The following is a 21,907-nucleotide window of genomic DNA, read 5'->3' on the forward strand; positions in this document are numbered from 1 at the left end:
TTCGTACTATAACCCCAAATGATTTCCACGAATGATGATGAAGTTACCCCCAAATTACAGTTCAATTCAAATCAACTGATTTGAACCTCATTGGAAATTTACTTCAGTACATCATGTTTTGTACATGTCCAAATCCTATTTGGTTTTTCCACCCTACAGGTCATTGACTGCATCACGCAGGGCCGCGTTCTGGACCGGCCTCGCGTTTGCCCCAAGGAGGTCTACGACATCATGCTAGGCTGCTGGCAGCGAGAACCGCAACAGCGACTCAACATCAAGGACATCCAGAAGGTCCTATTCGCCATGGGGAAGGCCACGCCCGTCTACCTAGACATCCTGGGCTAGAGACCCACTTAGTGCGGGACTCGCCAAACCGAGGCCCCTGCGTCACCGTCGAGGAAAACCTACTACAATGTTCGGGAAGGACTTAAGTGCCTGCAACACTTTTGGATATAGTGGATACAACCTAAAAATCACAAAAAAAACAACAACAAAAAATACGCACTTTTACATTTTGTTTACTCGCTGTACAGGTTCGAAGACGTTTCTTTTTTTCCTCGAAAAAAATAAACATTGAGATTGATGACTAAAAAAGGGCAACAGTTTGATAAGAAGAGTTAGAATCCACCTTGGCGTTTGGTTTTCGGAATATATCTAGATATGTTACATATATTTTGTATTTATTTCTTTTTTTTTTGGTTTTGTTTTGGGTTGTTTTTTTGTCGAGGTCCTGACAGGGCACGGCCCGCCTTGCCCGAGAGACGCCGCCGACCAAAACTGTCGAGACTTTTTGAAAAGGATGGAAGCCTTACTTTGCACTCTGATTGGCTGGAAAGTGATTCAGATAACGCTCAGTGACGGGAGAGGACCAATCAGACAAAAACTGATAAATCTATTTTAATTTAAAAAGGAAAAAACAAAAAGAGAATGTACATATTGTAAAGTTCTATGTGTCAAAAAGTTATGTTAACTTATTTTTTGCCAACTTTTGTTTTCCATTCCTTTTTTTCTGACTGTGATCCACGTGGCTAACAGAGAGACAATTGGTGTCCATTAAAGCTGCGAAGAAGACGCTGGCGTAACGCCTCCCCCCCCCGTTCCGCTCGCTTGGAATACGGCGTTCTTGTGGCCCACACGCAAATGCGCTGTCATTTTAAGACAGGAAAAACAGCTTCTATTTTTTTTTTTAAACCAACTTCGCTATTTTTGGTTGCAGATGCTTTCCCCCTCGCAAGGAAACTCACAGAAGAAACTTTAGACGTTAATAATTCAAGGTTCTCTTTCTTTGCTTGTGTGCTTTCTTGCCTGGAGATAGCGGAGGCGCTCGCTATCATGTTGGAGAGGAAAACCCACCACTGTCAAGAAACGGGCTCGATATAACTCGGAACCAGGCTAAAGCGTGAACACAGCGCGTTTATGGAAAAAGGGATTGTAGTTTTAGGAGTGGAGTGATTCTCAAAACATTGATTGTCAGTGCAGGGAGTTCTCCTGAGTTGCATTACCACATAATCCGGGTTTTCGCCCCAGTTGGATGTCACTCTTAGGTCCAAATTTACGTCAAACTACTTATTATTAAAAAAATACGTAAATAAGATAGCCTAGCGTCCACGTGGGGACATCCCATTTTTGGTTGCCACAAGACTACAATGTTAAATTTTGGACGACAAGAGGCCTGGCGGTCACTTATGATGTGGACATATTTTTTCTCAGAAGCTACCGTATTTTTCTGTTTAATATACCCCCCATTTAGTATACCCTGGTATATTAAACGGCAGTGGTATATTAAATGGCGCACAAACGGGAAGGTACGATCCACTACGCACTCTTTTTGCCGTGACAGGGTGCATCAGCGTTTTGCAGACTAAAACTACTTACTGCTTGGGTAAAAACTACTTACTGCTAAATAAAGTCTGACTTGGAATTTTAATGAACTTAAGTATCTATAATTATGCCCCCATGAACGCCATACAAATCTTGCCAAAAAAGCTGAGTTGCCGTTTAATATACCTGGGTATATACCTGGGTATATTAAACGGCAGGGGTATATTAAATGGCGCACAAACGGGAGGCTCAAAAAAAAATCATTTAATATATATATTAAACGGCAAAATGCGGTACATCATGTAAAAAGATAATTCTCTGTTTTTAGACTCATCAGGTCCCAATTAGCCTAAATATCAAAGAGAAAATAAAAATTGATGCCTCGCAATCGGTCTTAGGAGGTTAATGTCATTATTTTTTAGATGTGAACTGGAAATGATTTGACTTTGACTGTCGGCAACGTAATGTCTGTGTGAACACAAAACTGGATTTGGCAACAAGTGAGGCGATTTTGCGCGACGATTTACCTTTGGTCTGAATGCAGAAACTTTTTGCCAATATCCGTGGGTATCTCTCATTATCTATTCTTATGGCTGGACCAGGCAGAAGAATATGTCAATTTAGATATGTAAAACAAAAGACTGATTTTATAGTTTGCTACATTGATTGGAAATAATAGTGGCACTCCTATCTAGTATTAAAGCTAAGAAATTCAAATTTCTTTTAGCGGGCCCTATTCAATGATATTTTTTAATCATTTCTGCGGGCTAATAAAAACTGGGCCGCAGCCCTTGCTTTACAAGCTAAAATTCATTTTTAGAATAGCGCGAGTCTGTCACCGGGAAATTAGCCGCTTGCAAACATTAGCCACCCCACGAGGCAACCGATAACTAACTCCACCGGGACTGAACAAACCAGATAAGCGCTTAATTAGTCAACTTCAGGCCGAGCTGGAAAATGTTCCCGTTTTTTTTCTTCCCAAGGTCGTTGCTTTAGCCTGTTTCCGAAGTGGGAATATTACGTGACGCCGTCCAATCCAACAAAGTCTTTTTCCTGCTACACCTTCTCCTAAATGCCAACCTTCAACGGGAAAATATTTTATGTCTGCGATCTCACCAGGAAAAAATGCCACTTGCCCTTTGCTTATTTTCTTTATTTCTTTTCATCATCATCATGTTACACTTGTCGTTGCGTTCGTGGCCTTTGGAGTGATGACAAGTTGATGAAAAGAGCTTCTTCTGCCTCAGTTAATCGATAGAAAGTTATCACGGTGTGTTTTGTCACTCAGCATGTTTACATGCTCATTTTAGTCTAGCGAGCCGCTGTAAAAAATAAATTCATTACAAATTTGTAACTGGAAAAGATGATGATATTAAGAGAATCTTCTTTTATTTGTTAATGTATCCACTTTTAAGCAGCCCTGACAAGATATGCCAATTGGTAAAAACATTTAATTACCGTATTTTCTCACATATTAGCCGCCTCTGTCTATAAGCCGTACTCTTAAAATTGCCTTAAAATCGTTGAATTTTACAATTTCTCTCGTATAAGCCGCCCCCTGATTCAGAATTTTCACCTCCATATTCATGGTTTTAATAGGGAGTACAAATGTGTTACTTTGAAGGAAAAATCTTATGAAAAATCATTGCACGTGGTATTTCTGAGATACTGTATGAATCGTAAGGACCGTCTGCTGGATTTCCAGGAAGTGTGTCCGTAGTGTTCTAGTTTGTCATCCCTAGGTAAGATGGCGGCGCCCTGAGTGACCAATGGCAGGTACAAGTGAGTTTTTTCACATTTTAGGCAAGATACTTTTTTCAATGACCGTATCGGCCGCATTGTCTTGCGTTATGGCGTTTCGTCTTTGTCAGCTTGCAGTTTCGTGCATGTCAAGTCTAATTTGTGCGCATATAAGCCGTACCCTCGATTCAGTCATTTTTTTTAGCGACAAATGTAGTGTATATGCGAGAAAATACGGTATTTTTCAAAATGTCAACCCAAAGTGTATTGTTGGATGGTGCTGCTTTATAATTAATTTATTTTTAAAGAGTTCTTTCACGTTAAAAAAAACTTTTCTTATACAATGAACATCAGCTATTAACATTAGAAAAGGGCTAAGACCCATTAGAAGTAGCAAAACTCTTAAGGAAAACTCTAAAAACAGCAATTGTGACTTTTTTAGTGAACAAACTTTTTAATAAATAAATAGAAATCATTTAATTTGCTTTTAAACTTAATATATTTGAGGATTACCATAATATCAGTGCAAGTTTTTAAAGTGACTATCAAAATTAATCGTTTTTTTCCCATTCTTGTAAAATGTCAACTTTCTTAGTTACTATTTCTCTAGATGGAATTTGCTCACAATTTTATTCACTGCGTCACCCTCAATCAACACTACATTTTAATCTCTAATGAAATGTTAGTCAACTCAGAATATGCCATGTTAACATACTGAGTGACGAAGTTTTGGGATTTCATGATGTTTGGACTTTTGGCTTTCGAGGGAAATTTTTGGGGGGTCCAGCGTAAAGGCGGGAGGACATCTACACCCCAGAAACTTTTTGTGTATTCCCTTGTGGTGCCCATCAAAGACATTCTGTCACAGGTTGTGATCATTTGCAGGGTAAAATGCTTCCATTGTGATTTTTTTTTTCTTTTAACGGACTAACAGAACAGTATTTTATTTTTTTTCCTCTCAAGTAAAGCAAACGTTGGCTTCTTCTGACCATGTACTCATGTTACAGAATATAAAAATGTGGTATAACAGCTGCGGTATATTAAGGTACTGGTATTCCATCATAGCTCTTTGTATTAATGTGACTCTCTCTTTAAGAAAATGTCTTAAAAACAATCAGATGAGCTCCTTTTGCCCCTCATTTTGTCCTGTGTTTTAAAGACGTGTCAATTACACGATGATGGTTTTTCATTGTTTTAAAAAAAATACTTTTTTTAAACGAAAGATGCTAAAATATGATTGGGGAGAAAAACAAAAAAACTTCGAATTATGACACGAACACACACTGCCACATCTATTGAATTCAAATGATGATACTTGCTTTAAAAATGACTTGAGTCCCAATTGTCCAATAATAATTAATATATTTAATTTCTTCATGTCTTCAAAGGACAGACTTTTTGCATTACAAAATGCGACTGGCTTTTAGGTCCAAATGAGGAAAATGAAAAGTTACACATTGCAGCTTTAGTTTTTAATGTGAGCAGTGATTTAATTAGGCACAATGGTAGTAACTGCTTTTTAATATATTGAATAATTGTGTTTAAGGGTATAGCTCAAAACAAAACAAAAATAAAAAGCCTTTTGATTTTGGTATCAGAGCCTATTTGTAATTATTGTCATCTTGAATAACTCTGTACCGCTTATCCTCACAAGGATTGCGGGGGTGCTGGAGCCAACTTGGACACCCCCAATGAGACGCTCAAACACATACCTGGGGGGCAGTTTAGTGTACAATTAGCCTAGCTTGCTTATTTTTGCGATGTGGGAGGAAACCGGCGTACCCGGAGAAACCCCACGCAGGCACTGGGAGAACATACAAACTCCACACAGGAAGGTCGGAACCCGCAGGGAATTGAACCCTTGATCTCATAACTGTGAGGCAGATGCGCTAACCACTCAGGCTCTTTAATAGCTATGATTAAATGTTTTGTTTTAAGGATGCATTCAAAGATAAATGTGCGTACATAATTTATATTAAGTGAAAATAATCACATTTTTAATTGATGTCCTAAATTTACTCGTTAGGTTATTAAATTCAAATTAACTTGGATTAATTTGAAATTTAAGGCCCATTGCCTTTCAATTTAACTTGAAATTACCACCTAATTTTGAATGACAGGACAATTTACAATGAATCCAAATGTAAAGCATTAAATTAGTGAGTGAGCAAATAAATGAATATAAAATATATAACTCATGAAATGTTTAGTCAGTTTTATCATTTATTTCAAGGGCGTCCACTTCTGAAACTGACCTTAAAAAACGGATTTTGCAAACTGGCTGAAACATTCAAGGTAACCGACATCATTTTAACAAGCTCCCCATTGATTTTACAATATTATTTGATACAACTTGGATTTCCACAATGTACCCAATCAATTTGGAGTAGAGTTTCACCTATGATCTAACAGGTATTCCTGGTTCCTAGCAAATTGGTTAGCACATAGCGCACTTCAACACATATAATAAAATTAAATAGATATAGTAAAATGAAAGCATGTTGGCTGTTAGCTAATTGAGTATAATTTCCCAATGGATGACTTTTTGTTACCTTCTTCGCTCATCATTTCCTGGTTTAAAATAGGCTCATACCAAATGCGCTAAGGTCGAACATGTGTCCTTAGGCCTCAAATCGCTAACCTAGCTTTTACGTTAGCATTAGTAATGTAGTTTCATTTTAGGATTAGCATTTAAAATGAGCTAGTCAAGCCATTGGTAACGCTCTGAATAATGTTTAGTTTTTTCTGTGGTTTTAAATCAAGGTTTGAGTTGCTAGTGTTAGCATTTCCTCGGGGAACAAAATAGGCTTTTACACTATGCTTTTACTTAGCTTTTATGTTTTGATCAGGGTCGTTGCATTTTATTCAATGTTATTAAACGTCAAAGAGCTAAAAGTAGATGACTTCACATATTCCTGGTGATAAATTCCAGCATGGAAGACTCGGTGGAGTCTCCCGAGGCTGTCAGTACTGGATCGTGTGACCGAGGTCTCCATTAGCTTGAAAATGGAGACGTGCTTTGGTGGCCAGGGATTTGAGGTCACTTAGCACCGTGTTATGATACACTACTGGAATTGTTTATTGATTCACAATTACTTACTGCGCCTGTGTGTGTACGTGCGTATGTGCGGTGGGATTTTGGTTTTGTCTCAAGTGTCCACTTTGTCGTCATGGGTGTGAACCGATGGACACGTCAACACAACAAATGATTAGCTTGTTGAAAACACAAAACAACGCCTGCAGAGTTGATGAACGCTTCCGAGTTGCAAATGGTCAAGGAAAAATGGGGTTTCAAACCATTGTTTTTCAAATTTGGATCTGTAGTTTATGTAAGGGTTTAAGAAGGGGTTACAGTTTTATGTTTCAATTCTGGAATTTAAAAAAACTAGCGTTTGAAAAAGAGGTGGGCTCTTGATCTATGGCAGTGAGGTGCCAAATGATTGAAATCGTGTAAAAAAATTATTAAAAAAACAAAAAAATGTTTGTTTGTTTTCAATGTATGTGTATTTACCGTATTTTCACGACTATAAGGCGCACCACATTATAAGGCGCACCCTCAATGAATGACACTTTTTTCCCATATATAAGGCACACTGGATTATAAGGCGGCCTGTCGATTTTGGAGAAAATTTAAGACTTAAGTGCGCCTTATAGTCGTGAAAATACGGTATGTGTTTTATTTTGATAGGCCACACTGCTTTTAGGGGTTGCGTAACAATAATAACTCCCACCACGCAGTAACTGTCGATCCTAAATTATTTTGAATAGACAATATATGACATTAACTGCATATTATTCCTAATTCCAAAATATGACATTAACTGCATACTATTCCTAATTCCAAAATATGACTAACTGCATATTATTCCTAATTCCAAAATCATCGTATTTTTGACTAATTGTGGACAATTTAAGTATTAACTAATTAGCTGTTAAAACATGCTCACTTGATACTAGTCATTCTAGTTGAATTGGATTTTGGACTATAAATGACAGTGAACAAGTTAAACTCTGTAAACAACTAAATTCCACAGGTATAGTCATATATATTTACATAACTAAAACTAAATTGGCAAAACAAAAAATGTCCAGGGCCAGCAGAAATGTCAAGAAAATGACAACAAAGATAGCTGAAAAGTGTAACAGCATGTTGTATAGGCCATATTCAACAATATTTTCATAATTTGCTGTGGACAATTTAAAAAAAGTTGGCCTGCGGGCACGACTTGGTACATCCCTGTTTTTTGATAATGCTGAAGTGCTAGACCAGTGTTGCTTAACCTCGGTTCGATCGAACTAAAGTGGTCATGTCTATACATGATAACATGCCCGCTTGACCATCATTGTTTGGCTAATCAGTCCTAAGAGGAATTTAAATATCGTACATTTGAAAAAACTTTACACTAAAGTAGGGTTTGGTAAATGCGCATATGAAAGTGGTGGGGTTCGATAGCTGCAACAAGGTTAAGAACCACTGCGCTAGACAATGAGATTGTTGAATAAGCAATGAGGGCAAAGTAACAGCTCTGTGGCCTGGTTGTCTACGGGGCCTATTTACATAGTTCAACATTTTGCTGTCACGTTCAAGCTTATTTTGACAGGCTACTGTGCTGGTTTTGCACTTCTTATTTTATATGAAGTCATAGAGCAATTGAAGAAAAAGACACTGTGGACGGGTGTACAATGTTGTCACACTATAAATAACAGAGAGTACAAATTGTGCAAAACAGTCAATTTCACTGTTTTTCCAACGGGAACTTGGATGGCATCAGAAAGCAGCTAGTGACAGGTGTAAATAGACCTTGTCACACTACACATAAAATAAAAGAGAATAGAATAGCCTTTGCTGTCATTGTAAAATACAATGAAATTGAAAAGTCCATCCATCAAAAGAGCATGAATAAGTAAGGACAATAATTTTTGGAAAAATAATAAAAAAGTTTAGCACATACACACAAGCATTGACTTCATTTCTGCAGTGTTTTACGGCTCATTATTACACAGCTACTACGTCACTTGAGGGCTGCACAGTCTGCCTTCGACATAACCATTAATTTAATACAGGGTGTGTGTTGGGGGGTTGTGGTGGGGGGTTAAGAGAATGAATTAGGAGGGGTGGGAGTATCGTAAAGATACCCAAATGGCAATACGTTCTGTCGTGGTCTAGGACCGAGCAACCAATTGAAGAAGGGCTAGCGGCAACGTTCCCTCTAAGCTGCACAACTGCGTAATTGTGCCCTGTTCACACACTCCGCACATAAGAAAACCTATCCAGTGAACGCCCTGAAAATACGCTAGGCAGCCAATCACGGCATTGACAGTACTTGCGCATGAGGCTAAAGCTAACTCAGCTAACGTGAATGTGTTAAGTCAAGGGTGTCAGACTCGGGTTGGTTCGCGGGCCGCTTTAACGTCAACTTAATTTCACGTGGGCCGGACCATTTTAGATATAATATTTAGATTTTTTTATATAAATGTATTAAAAGACCTGGATTAAAATCCCTGAATATTCAGTTTTTTATAGATCTAAAACAATGTTTATTTTAGCTTTTTTTTAAACATATTTTTAGATTTTACGAAATGATTTTTGAGCTAAAATCACAGAAAAATGATTAAAAAATTACAATTATTGATTTAAAAGGGGGAAAATCAGGAAATTTAATATAAATCTATACTCTTCATTTGAATTTGATCCTAAAACAGAAAGTCGGCACTCATGATTTACTTTCCCGGGCCACACAAAATGATGCGGCGGGCCAGATTTGGCACAGTTGACTCCCCAAACCAGCGTTAAAAAGAACTATGCATATTTTAAGTTGGAATGATTTTCGTTGTATGTGCAAATAGAAGAAGTGTTGAAACTGGGGGACATCTTTTTTTTTCGAGTGAGAAAGATCTGCTCTGAAAAACATGCAAGTTTTCCGATGGAAAAATATGGACTAAATGAAATCCAGACTACCTCAAGGACAGACGTGAAAATAAGGTAAGTCGGATTTGTGCAAATATGAGTGCCATTTAGTAAGATGTTTTATGTATGAATATTAATAATTAAATGTTATGGCTAGATCATTTATGGGTAGTAAAAACATACCTGCTGATGGCAGTGTGCTCAGGTAGGTTGTCTGTATGCAGATATATGAAAAATTAGAGGGAACATTGGCTAGCGGTACTGTATTAGTGCTTTTTTAGGAGGCATTTTCAAACTATTGCACGTATAATGGAGGAAGCCTTGATAAATGCCCCATCTTTGAGTTTCCTGAACTTTGTGACACTGCTGAGTATATGTAACATCTCAAAGCAACTCCTTAAAAACAGCAAAATCAAGGCTTTCTTTGGTAACAATGAAAAGTAAAACCGGGATTGGAATTTACACTTCGGTTAACAGTTGTGTAAGATTTGGGTCAGCATTCTAGTGTAGGCTTTAGTTATGATGGCAAAGCTATGCTTTTAAAAATGATGTTATGTTTTGGTTTCAGTAAAGGTCAGAATCTTATGTTGTCTGTGTTAGGTTCAAATGCAGAGTCCCAAGTGGAACATTCAGCCATGCAGAGTTTGCCACAGCGTGTGCACTTCGGCTACAAAGCAGAGACGTTCTGCTCTGTTAGCCATCAGAGCGACTTTTAATCAAGTGGACATCTCCTAGACTCACAACGCATGAGTACCGTTTGACCCTCGTCACCCGGCTCTCTCTGGACGCACAACGATCACAAACAAATGCACACACTCACACACACACTGTCATTTTTATTCATAGCTTGCTGTAGAGCACTTTCGCATCACACCCTCTCCCTCTGTGCTGTGCCGTGATTGGCCCGCCCGCATCCAGTCATGTGGCTTGGCTTCTTTTCTATTCAATTTGTAGGCTTCCCGGTTTAAAAATTTGACATGCAGTTGGCTTCCGTACGATTACAGCAATCCTATTCTCAACTCCTAATCCTTGAACATTTCCTGTGTGGCTGATAAAGACATTTTGAGCTCACTTTTGCCAGCCAGCGACAGGCATAAGCACCTTCCTCACCTACAGCTAACTTTCAACAACAGCTACTTAAATGCTTATAACTGAGATGATCCGCAAAAGTACACATACAAACAAACCCTGGCTTTACATGAGTCCTATAAATTGAAGCAAGGCCCTGATTTACAAAAAAAATTACACTGGCGCTATCCATCCATCCAATTACACAATCATGGATTGACTACCAACTAACCTACTATCCAACCCATTCACCTACACACTCAATTAAAGACTAATAACATAATTTGACCCACTTATTAAACGTGCATTTCCACTAATCGGCTACTCGAAAACTAGCCACCTCTCTAACAGCCAGAATGCCATCTTTACTAACCCATTGACTTCTCTCTGACGAACCCACTTTTTGATTGACGCCAAGTTTTACTGAGTCACTTAATGGTCAAATTGTGAAGCTTATTGTATTTCCTAGGTCAATTAGTCTTCCTGTCGTGTGGTCGCAGAATAACTAGATATTATCGAGTGTGTGTCTGAGTACATTTTTACAGAATGGTCCATGTGAAACATCCATCAACATTTTGTGTTGACAAGCCTTCTTTCGCCATGCTTACCACGTTTCCCGTCTTTTTGATTGACTACGTTTCAGCCCTTAAATTGGTCTTATGGAGTGATTTGACCTTTACCGATAGCAACCTATTTCAATGAGCGAGATAGGAAGGGCTTTATCAATATAGTGAGAGAAGAGGGCAGCATCAATTTCAGTCAGAGCCTTTGCCAAAGAGGAATGTTTTATGTTAGCATTTTGCTAAAGAGAGGATGAATTACACATTAATATGAGACGAATAGGATAATGAATACTCAATTAACATTCATTCATTCCTGTGTTAAATGCGGGGCAATGATGTTAAACCACAAAAACTTAATTAGCACACAAGGCTAACGTGTATCCTAATTACCGCCGCATGGCTAAATACGCTAATAACCTGCTAGCCGCTATGTTGCATTATTGTCTTCAGGGTGGCTCTTGATGTAAGGTCAAGGCTAGGCAAAAGACAGTTTTTTTTCTGTGACTGACACTCACTCAAAGACCATCTGAATAACGAAATCACTGACAAACTCACTCAAAGACCCTCTGAATAACTAAATCACTGACAAACTCACTGATTGACCCACCCGCCCACTGTCTCACTCATAAGTGCCAGATCAATTCCACAAAGGGCCGCAGTGGGTGCAAATTTAATTCTAATCGATTAGCAGGACACCTTTTCATCACTCGACTGTCTTTTTATGTAATCAGTTGATTGCAGTCAGGTGCTGCTTATTTGGCAAAAAAATACACATTGGTTAAACTGTGTCAAGATCGTTTGGAATTAAATCCATTTGCAGAATTGGTTGACCAACTCTGGTCTAACTCATTAGTAATCACAAACTAAAACATTTCTAATCCTAATCCATAAAACATAGCCTAAAAATTGCCTTAAAAATCGGTGAATTTTACAATTTCTCGCGTATAAGCCGCCCCGTGATTCACAATTTTCACCTCCATATTCCTGGTTTTAATAGGGAGTACAAATGTGTTACTTTGAAGGGAAAATCTTAACAAAAATCATCGCACATGGTATTTCTGAGATACTGTATGAATCGAAAGAACCATCTACTCCACGTGTCAAAGTGGCGGCCCGTGGGCCAAATCTGGCCCGCCGCATCATTTTGTGTGGCCCGGGGAAAGTAAATCATGAGCGCGGACTTTCTGTTTTAGGATCAAATTAAAATGAAAAGTATAGATGTATATTATACATCTATCAGAATGATGCATGGCAAATTTCCTGATTTTCCCCCTTTTAAATCAATAATTGTAATTTTTTAATCCATTTTTTTCTGTGTTTTTAGTTCAAAAATCATTTTCTAAAATCTAAAAATATATAAAAAAGCTAAAATAAACATTGTTTTAGATCTATAAAAACTGAATATTCAGGGCCTTTAATCCAGTTCATTTAATCCATTTATTTAAAAAAATCTAAATATTATATCTAAAATGGTCCGGCCCACGTGAAATCGAGTTGACATTAACGCGGCCCGCGAACCAACCCGAGTCTGACACCCTTGATCTACTGGATTGCACACCGTTGCATTGATCCTGAATTGTCTCGCCTGTCCCCTGGCCATCCCCTCTTCCTCGAGTGAATTGGTTTGATTCCAGCACAGCATAGAACAGGTTTTACAGTCAACAGCAATGCCTTTCAGGGTCTTATGTCTGATTTTGTACTTCTAGGGTTTTCAGGTGGTCTTTTTAGGTGTTGGGAAACTGTTGGCACGAACTCCCAATAGTTGATGCTTCTATCAGAATGATGCATGGCAAATGATACTGTCAGTATGCCTTGAACTAACTGTATGTGGTACTGCTCTCAGTGGTGCCTCGAAACCAGTCTTCATAGCTGCAGTAGAGAGAGAGTGTTCAAAAGAGCATATAGTCCATCTGTTCTTTCTTTGTCGAGAGCATTCGCTTAGAAACTTTGTTTCACCTAGAGAAGCAAGCTATTGTTGGAGTGCCTCAGATCCGCTGCAAGCAAATATATTCTTCCAGGAGGCCTATCAGATCTTGCCGATAACCCAAAGAGAGTTATAACCGATTTAGATTTTTTGGGATGAGGAATGTTGGCAATGAAGGTAACGTCGATTCAGGCCCTATTGTTGAACCCCGCCAGTCCGTTACTTTCTGCCCTGGAATGCTTCGTCGGCTTTGGCCATGTTTAGCTGGACTTAGGAAATTACCACACAAAGATCCGACTCTGGCTCCCGCTGCTGCTGTGAGATGCAGTGCAGTCAGTCAGCGGTTGAAACCTCACACACCCGGCTCCTATTTTCACTCCAGGGGGATAGCTAGCGGCGATAGCTGTAGGCAGAGTAGCAAAAACGAAGAAACATGCACTAACTGCAAATGCATCTTACCACTGCAGTGCTCCACTGGACATTTCCTTTTGATCGCATTTTGTCTACGACAACAACCTTCCAGATTACTGACTATGTGCCTGACTGACACCCACAGACAAACCACTCATTGACACACTGCCTTATTAAGTCATCCCGTCACACACCTAATCGTTAATTTACTGAGACTACTATTTTCCTATCAACCTCCTTATCATGCAGAGGCGCAAGCATCTGCCCAATTTGTCATCTTTGATGCAAGGGCGAGGCAAAAACCCCACCCGAGAAACTCAAATAGCATTCCCTTTTGGTTCCCGCAGACGTGGCTGATGAAATCTTTTCATTGATGTTCCAACATCATAGCACCCTTTCGCTTTTTATGAAGTTGGCAGGTAATAATTTGCTGTTTTGCCTCTCCAGGATTTAAACAATTCTCAAGTAATCGTGTCTGTCAAACACTTTTGTCAAAATACCCCAAGGATGGCGATGAGCAGATTTTCACACCGTATTTCTTGTCTTAAGTTCGCCTCTTTTGAAGGAAGAGTAGAGTTGTCGTTCACCAGGTTATGTGTTTGATTCCCCGCCCTGGTGGCCTTGCATAAGTATTCGTGACAAGATACAGAACCCAGTCTTCCGGGCTTGGAGTAGAGCCAGATGAGTTGCCTCAGGCATTAGACTAGGACCTCACCTCGTGACCTTTGTAAGTATAAGCGGCTCAGAAAATGAATGAATATCTAATTTTGAATGAGTAATTTGAGATATTTAATAATTTGAACAATGTAACAGAACTTTATTTTAAGTAGACTATTTTTGGTACTCTCTTCACACCTGCCAGATGGGCAGACAGTGTTATACAATTTCAGCGTCTAATAAATTACTTGTGGTCCACAAAAATATTGAACTACACTTATGACGCTGAATGAAACGGAGTAAACACAGTAATACCTTGACATAAGAGTGCCCCGACATACAAGGAATTTGAGATACGATACAAATATTTACCTCGCATCTCCCTTGTACAAAGATCCCTACGAGCACTGGGCGGAGCATTGCATTTTTTTCCGTGGTTTTTTTTGCGTTAGTCAGTGCAGAATTAAGGGAAATACAATGGGTCCAAAGCAAGCCGGTGCAATGAAGGTTAGTGCGATGAAAAGGCCTATGATGACAATCGATATTAAGCACGGAATAATGGAAAAACATGAGTAGTGTAAGCGTGGCTGAGCTGGCTCGCCAGTATATACATATGGAGAAGCAGGAAGTTAGCCTTGAAAGCTAAGGTGGAATAAATTAACCTCTTTGCCTTGGTGATTGCACAAGAAGGTTTAAATTTAGTGTAACATCAGATGAAAACTTTTTTTAAGTGTGTGTACATAGGAATCTAAGTTCATTTAAGTTAAATTTAAAGTTTGTTACGTTACGAGTGCATCTGTTAAGTCTCTCTCCCATTTGTGAACTCCGCGTTGTATTGAATGTCTCATTTTATTATTGAACATCATAACCACTAGTTATTTGTTACTCTGTTAGCAGATATTGAGTAAGAACCAATAAAAATATGCTTGTTCCATTGTAATATCCTGTTTTTTTTTCAGAGGGTGGGAACGAATGAATTTGTATTTAGTTCATTTCTATGGGAAACATTGATTTTTGATACGAGTAAATCGACATACAAGCTTAGTCCCGGAACACATTAAGCTCGTATCTCAAGGCATGCCTGTCGTAGCAAAGCGTACGGTGACTGACGCCAAGATGTCCCTGGGACAAATCCCGCCAGATGTTGATGTGATTGAATGGAACACGCTTCTATAAATAAACTCGTCTCTTTTATTTCACCCACTTGTCCTCTTCCGTGAGCTTGTGATAAGTGGGCACTGACGCTTTTTGTGAATTCTCCTTAAACATCTAAGCGTGAGACAATTTGGTCATCGAGATATCGTCGACGGCCATTTATCACAAAATCCCATCATGGCAAAACATGGTTCTTGCGGTAAAAATTCTGAAGTGCCGCTATCTACTTTCACGCTGTTTTTAAGTCCCCACAAGGAGCTCCGTCAATTGGGGCCAGACTCTTTATTTTCTGACCTTTTTATTTCTCTTGACGGGCATGGCTCTGTCCTTTGCTGCGAGCATGCTAGCTCCTCCGAGCTGCAGATGAAAGATTCACACGCGAGCAGGAGGCAGAAAGGAAGTGGGAAAATCTCCACCAGAGGAAGTTAATTAGAATGTGTCGTTCCCAGGCCGTCGCTCTGCACTTGACATTTCATCTCGCTTTTTGCAGACAAATTTGCTCGACAGAGAAAGAGAGAGAAAGAGAGTAAGAGCTTGTGTGAGAAAGAGTGAAAGGAAGTGCTTGACCTTGCCAGGCGTGCTGATGCATCACTACCGAAGGCCCGCATTGGTCTGCCTGTCTGCGATAACGTTTGACGTGAAACGGGGCAGTCTGTCCCGCAAGTTTTTTCCTAGCTGCGCTAATCTGAAAATGGTTTATTCAAAACATCTTCGTGCATGGAGTTAGTGAGCGTGTATAAGAAAGGCAATTGGTGGGAAAACTAAGGAAGCATTTCTAGGCAATGGAGCTAGTTGTTCATGTTAGTTCGGGTTTATGAGTAGTGCAAGTGAGGGGGTGTGCAAGGCAGCCAAGCTGTAAAAATGAAACTGGCACACAGGGACACGGAGTAAAACAAACAAAGGCTTGTGTTTTCTAGGTAACAGAGCAAAAAACATTTTGTATTAGCTTGAGCATTAATGTAAACTCTTGTAATACTGAATCAAAAAGCAAAAAGTACTATACCATCCAAGACAGTTCTTTTGTGCTTTTAAACTTGGTGTTAGATGATTAGCATTCCCATGACATTGGAACCAAAAAAACCTACCGTATTTTCACGACTATACGGCGCATCGTATTTTTAGCCGCAGTGTCAGTAACGAGCTATGCTATTTCTGTATTTTACACACACAAAGGACGCACCGTTTTTATAGACGCAGCCAGGCATGGCAAAACATACACGCTACACCCACACACTAAAAACACGTTTTTAAAAAGGCAACGGAATCAAAACTTAGTTCGGTTGTACTTTATTTAGCCATTTTACAATTTAATCATGTCATCATCACCCACAAATCCATCAAAGTCCTCATTTTTTGTGTCCGAATTGAACAATTGTCCAAATGAGTCATCGAAAACCCTGAGTTCTATACGTTCGTCCAGGCGGCCACAATCCATTCGCAAATAGTAGCTAGCTAGTAGCTAGCGTAACTATTCCAACGCTGTCTTCCATGCTTCATAAAGCTGTGTTGATGTCGATGGCCAGGCCACAATCCATTCGCAAATAGTAGCTAGCTAGTAGCTAGCGTAACTATTCCAACTCTGTCTTCCATGCTTCGTAAAGCTGTGTTGATGTCGATGTCCAGGCCACAATCCATTGGGTATATTGACAAAAGAACTATATATCCCAGCAGTCACTGCGCAGTACTTTTTTCTACGGGGAAAATAGTAGAGTCGGGGGCTGCTTGCCGTAGTTCTGAGAGCTGTAGAGGATGGTGTACCCTGTCGACTGATTTATTTTATTTTATCGTGATAACAATTTTAGTATTGGTCCATATATAAAGCGCACTGGATTATAAGGCACCCCGTCTATTTTGGAGAAAATTTAAGACTTTTATGTGTGCCTTTATAGTCGTGAAAATACGGTAGGTTTACTCCATGTTGTTTTTCAATCTCAATTTTGTATTCCAACACATGACGTGATAAACACAACGAGTCTACTCGTCTGCATACTGTTGTCATTCCCTGGATCCTGTCCTTCTGTTACGTTATCGTTTTTTAAAGAAAGTTGATCCCCAAAGTTACAGATTTTTTTTTCCGTACACTTTCACTCTTGATAGTTTGTTTTTGAATACTCTTACAAGATTCTATCATTTAATTAGTGTGTACAAATTTTGATGGTGGGACTTTAATCACCACTTACCTTGTTGGCTCCTTGTGATGGTGTGAACTCTACGCACCATTTTATGTTTGTATTATACTCTCCCCTTACCCAACCCTTATGCCCGCAAACTGGGTCCTTCAGAGGCCAGGACCGGGTTTATTATTTATGTGGCGTGCTGGTGTTCATGACGTACTTACGGGTATTTTGCAGACTGAAGTGGTGGTCTATCCCGAAATATTATGGAACAATCCAGCCGTTAGTGAATGTGAGCTAAAAAAAAATAAAAAAATAAAAATTAGTTAAAATGTGGTTTTATTATATACCCTTAACAATCAGTCAAACAGATCGAAAACCAAAACGTTGCATGATTGTTTCCATGTACAAATCCATCTCTAATTATCACGACCAGAAAAGAGAACGTCTATTTTGAGATTGTTTTTACTTGGAGCAAAAACAACAATGGCTGGAATAAATGAGGAAAAGTTGGGAACATTTGTCGCAGGATCAGATGATCAATCGGTACAAAAACAAAACAATGTGTGTGTATGCATGTGCGTGTGTGTTGTTTACGGTGGCCATCTGGCTGTGTGTCATGAGAAATTGGAGAAAGCAGACTGTATTATTGGACAGTGGTGCCGGCCTGAGGTCTGCGATGCCGCCTAGATGATGGATCTTTTTAATGCCGACTTTACGGTCGGCCGAGGATTTCTCACTGTCAGAGTGCTTAAAGGCAAAACTGAACCATTGGGGAAGAGTCAAACGACCCTTCAAGAAAACCAACGCTTTTGCCCCGAGAGCTCAAATTGTGGCAAGACGCCTCACTGTCCTCGCATCCTTCTTTTTTTTATTATTTCTTTCGAATGCTTGACTCTATTTTCTCCCTGTTGGAAAAATACATCACCGGGGGGGAAGAAGAGAAGAGTGAGAGGAAGGAGACTCACTAGGCGACACCTGCGTTCTCTCAATCGTCACTTCGGTTACGTTCAGTGTTCAGATCCATCTATCCGTTTTTATTCGAGTTCATCACGACAATGTTTTGCTTTGCGATTGACGGCTAGACTATATCTGGAATTACCGTATGTTCTCACATATTATACGTATAGGCCGTACTCTTAAAATTGCCTCCAAAATCGTTGAATTTTATAATTTCTCGCGTTTCAGCGGCAAAAATTGCAAAAATACCAAGACTGAATTTTATTTTTCCACCAGAAATTGGGTAAATTTCATTTTCAGTGATTGAGGGTATTTTTGCATTAAGCTGTTGTCAACTCATTGGTTTTCATTGACTGTGCTCCAAACCATATGAAGTGGGAGGACTGGCAGCGAATGTTGAACATGCCTCCCTCCCAGTTCAAATTGATTGGACATCAACTAGTTGTAAACTAGTGACAAACTAATTTAAAAAGCAACTGTTGTACAATTAATTTACTACTCCAAGGTGAATTATTAAGCTCCTCATATTCTTTTCATTGTTCAGTCGAGCGTCGTTGCATTCATTCACAAGCCGTCATTTGCTAATACTTACCGTAGCGAAAATCGGCCTGAAGCCAATTCCACCATTACTCCATCTTAGAGTGTGATTTTCCAGTTTAAAGGAAAAAAAGTCCTCTGATTCCTATTTAAAATGGAAGACTTAAACGGTAAGGTAACGTCACATGCGAGTGTTCTTTACACGTTTCTCTCTTATCTTAAGTGTCTAAGCGACAGAGCCCGAGTACAATTCATGTTCACTTTAGAAAAGGGGTGTAATAATAAGCTACTTAGCCACGCAACGCTTGGACTCTCTGGACTCCGAGTGATCATGTGGGCAAAATGGGGTGGGGGGGTTTGGGGGGACGATGAGAAAGCGAAGCCATGCATTGGAGATAAGAATGTATTAGAAAAGAAAAATGATAAGCTGTGGGAAGAAGAGCGGAGGGCTGATGTCGTTCCGGAGAGCTCGCTGGAGAAGAAGAGGAATACATTTTTAAGGGTTCAGTTGAATTTAAAGGATGGGAGTAAGAATATTTTGTTTATTTAGGAGAAAGGTCATATTTATTGATTTACGTAACATTAATTTTTGATCATTTGGATGACTTAGGTTATTGGATTAAAAAACATGTAGAATAATTTTAAACCAAGTGTTTATGCCTGCAATAACATTGACGCTCACCTGCATGCAAAATTGGAGCCGAGAAATTTCAAAAGAGCATTAAATGGCGATACAAAATAAAATACCTGAATATATAGCTTCAAACTCGACAGATTTGTGCTCTGAGAAACATCTTGTGTGGGCATTCATTTTATGTACAGTACAACCAATACAGGCTATACAATGTCTATATCACAAATACTGTGTATATAGGTTAGCAAACAATCAAACTTATTTATTTAAAAGTTCATACCTCTCAAAAAATGAATTAAACACAAATTGACTTGAATTTGTATGGTGCTTTTAACCTATTGGCTCACTGACACATTAAAATTATAATGCAAACAAAATATTAATTATACAGCGGTGGGCGAGTGACTTGGCCTCACCGTGACCGGACGTTTCGTCGAAAGACCTTTGGCCACCCAACGTTTGGTCCCCGGACGTTTGGTCGACCGGACGTTTGGTCGACCGGACGTTTGGTCGACCGGACGTTTGGTCGACCGGACGTTTGGTCGACCGGACGTTTGGTCGACCGGACGTTTGGTGGACCGGACGTTTGGTCGCCGGGTTCGCTCGCTGTCAAATTATGACAGTCTACTGTTGATATTTTGATATTAGATATTTAGATATTAAACTCACTCTCTCATGATTATAATTTTGAGAGCTGGTTTCAACAGTAACAACCCGGTGACCGGGGACCAAACGTCTTTCGACGAAACGTCCAAGTACCGGCCTCACAGTTCTGGGGTCGTGGGTTCGATCCCACATCCCAAAAACATGCATGCTAAGCTAGTTGTCCTTTATATTGTCACTATTATTACTAGGAGCATGAATGGTTGTCCGTTACCTCATGCCCTGCGATTGGCCTAGTACTCGAGGTCAGCTGGGATAGGCTCCAGCACCCCCCGCGACCGTTGTGAGGATGATCGATTCAGAAAATGAATGAATTATACAACTTGTCATTAGCACATGCTCTTTACTAGCTTCGCATTTAGCATTCACAATGTACCCGTTGAAGTAGAAGTAATACATGAACTAACTGTGTTCTACATTGTAGCGATCAGCCACTCGAGACTAGCGCTAGCTTGGTGCTAATTGCTAATTAGTATGATATTTTCACACGATCAAGAGTATAACCCGTTCGAAAATATTCCCAACATCATAGTTACTACTAACTTCCTAATCACAATTTATAAGATAGTAAAATAATACAATAGAACACAATATAGCATTGAAACTTAATAACATGCTTTGCTTACCAGAGCTCTTGATAAGTACTAACTCGACGATCGCAGTTCTACATAAAGACGCACTTCTTTGTCCTATAAAACATCGAAAAGAGACATTGATATAGAATAGATAAACGTTGTTTTATATGATTATTGCGTTATATTTCGTACCGAAAGTCTCTGTGCTCATTCACGTTGCTCGCAGGTGCATCCACAAAATGCAGTCTTGGTTGATGAGTTATGCGATGTTAATTGTTGCCAGCAGGGGGCAGCGTATTCACCCAAATCAATAACGCAAAACACAGCTAATTCAAAACAAACCATTGAAGCGCAACTCTTATTAAAGAATTAATCAAAGCATAAAAAAAATAATTTGAAGCATTTTTTTCTAACCAAATTACTTGATTTAATCAATTAATCATTGCAGCTCTTGTTCATATTGAGACAGACATGTCAAATCAATCTTCTATTTCCCAAAAAACTTAATAAAATATGGATGTTTCACTCACAACGTTCATTAATATAAAAACTCAAAAGTTTTAGACAGCATTTTATGGAATCATAATGAATTATTTTCAGCTCCGGCGCCCCCACTGCCCCATCATGATAAGCCATGCTTGTCCAGGGACTGTTTCAAACAATCTCGACAAAAAGGGGCCGACAACGATTACGGGTTGGGGCTCACAATTAATTAGGCCGTCGTTTGTTGGAGGAAAAAAATGAACTTAAAAGGAAATAATTGTCTTAGATAAATGTCTTTCATCTGTTTTCCCTACAGCCATTTGCTTGTCTATCATTAGCAGCCAGTTCTGACGAGTTCGTGCCTTGCAACTTGAAACACGAACTCCTCTTGGGTTCGTCCTGTTGCTTTAATATGCACCAAATTTGGCTAATTTACCACCATGGACGGCGATGGGCGTCCATTTTATTTGAGTTGGAGGTCTATAAATATCCCGCACATTTTATTTACATATTATCAACCTAGCGAGAGTCACACTGGGGTTTGTGTACTGCTCCAGCGGAACGTGGCGGTGTTAAATCCGCGCCCCGGCGTCGCATTAGCAATCAGCAATATGCCAATGTGATTAAAATGTCATGTTTGTTTATAACCCCGCTAACATAGCCACCGACGTCTGTTTGACAGGCCGCCTGAGAT

General features: G+C 39.4%; 1 protein-coding gene and 1 long non-coding RNA gene across 5 annotated transcripts in view; one reads left to right on the forward strand and one right to left on the reverse strand.

Moving 5' to 3' along the window:
- Nucleotides 1-1,191, forward strand: part of ntrk3b (neurotrophic tyrosine kinase, receptor, type 3b) — a 210,365-nt gene extending 209,174 nt beyond the window's left edge. For all 3 annotated transcript variants that reach the window (XM_077624911.1, XM_077624894.1, XM_077624903.1), the window contains one exon: nucleotides 160-1,191. In XM_077624911.1, the coding sequence (XP_077481037.1) occupies nucleotides 160-345 (186 nt within the window). In that variant the 3' untranslated portion in view covers nucleotides 346-1,191. The remainder of the gene's footprint in view (nucleotides 1-159) is intronic.
- Nucleotides 1-20,982, reverse strand: part of LOC144092129 (uncharacterized) — a 72,020-nt gene extending 51,038 nt beyond the window's left edge. For both annotated transcript variants that reach the window (XR_013305982.1, XR_013305984.1), the window contains exons 1-3: nucleotides 20,923-20,982; nucleotides 20,782-20,844; nucleotides 17,586-17,658 (exon numbers count right to left, since the gene is read on the reverse strand). This is a non-coding gene — a long non-coding RNA (uncharacterized LOC144092129). The remainder of the gene's footprint in view (nucleotides 1-17,585; nucleotides 17,659-20,781; nucleotides 20,845-20,922) is intronic.
- Between the last annotated feature and the right edge of the window lie 925 nt (nucleotides 20,983-21,907).

This window comes from Stigmatopora argus, chromosome 2, assembly GCF_051989625.1.
Source record: "Stigmatopora argus isolate UIUO_Sarg chromosome 2, RoL_Sarg_1.0, whole genome shotgun sequence".
In the NCBI taxonomy this organism is placed as follows: Eukaryota; Metazoa; Chordata; class Actinopteri; order Syngnathiformes; family Syngnathidae; genus Stigmatopora; species Stigmatopora argus.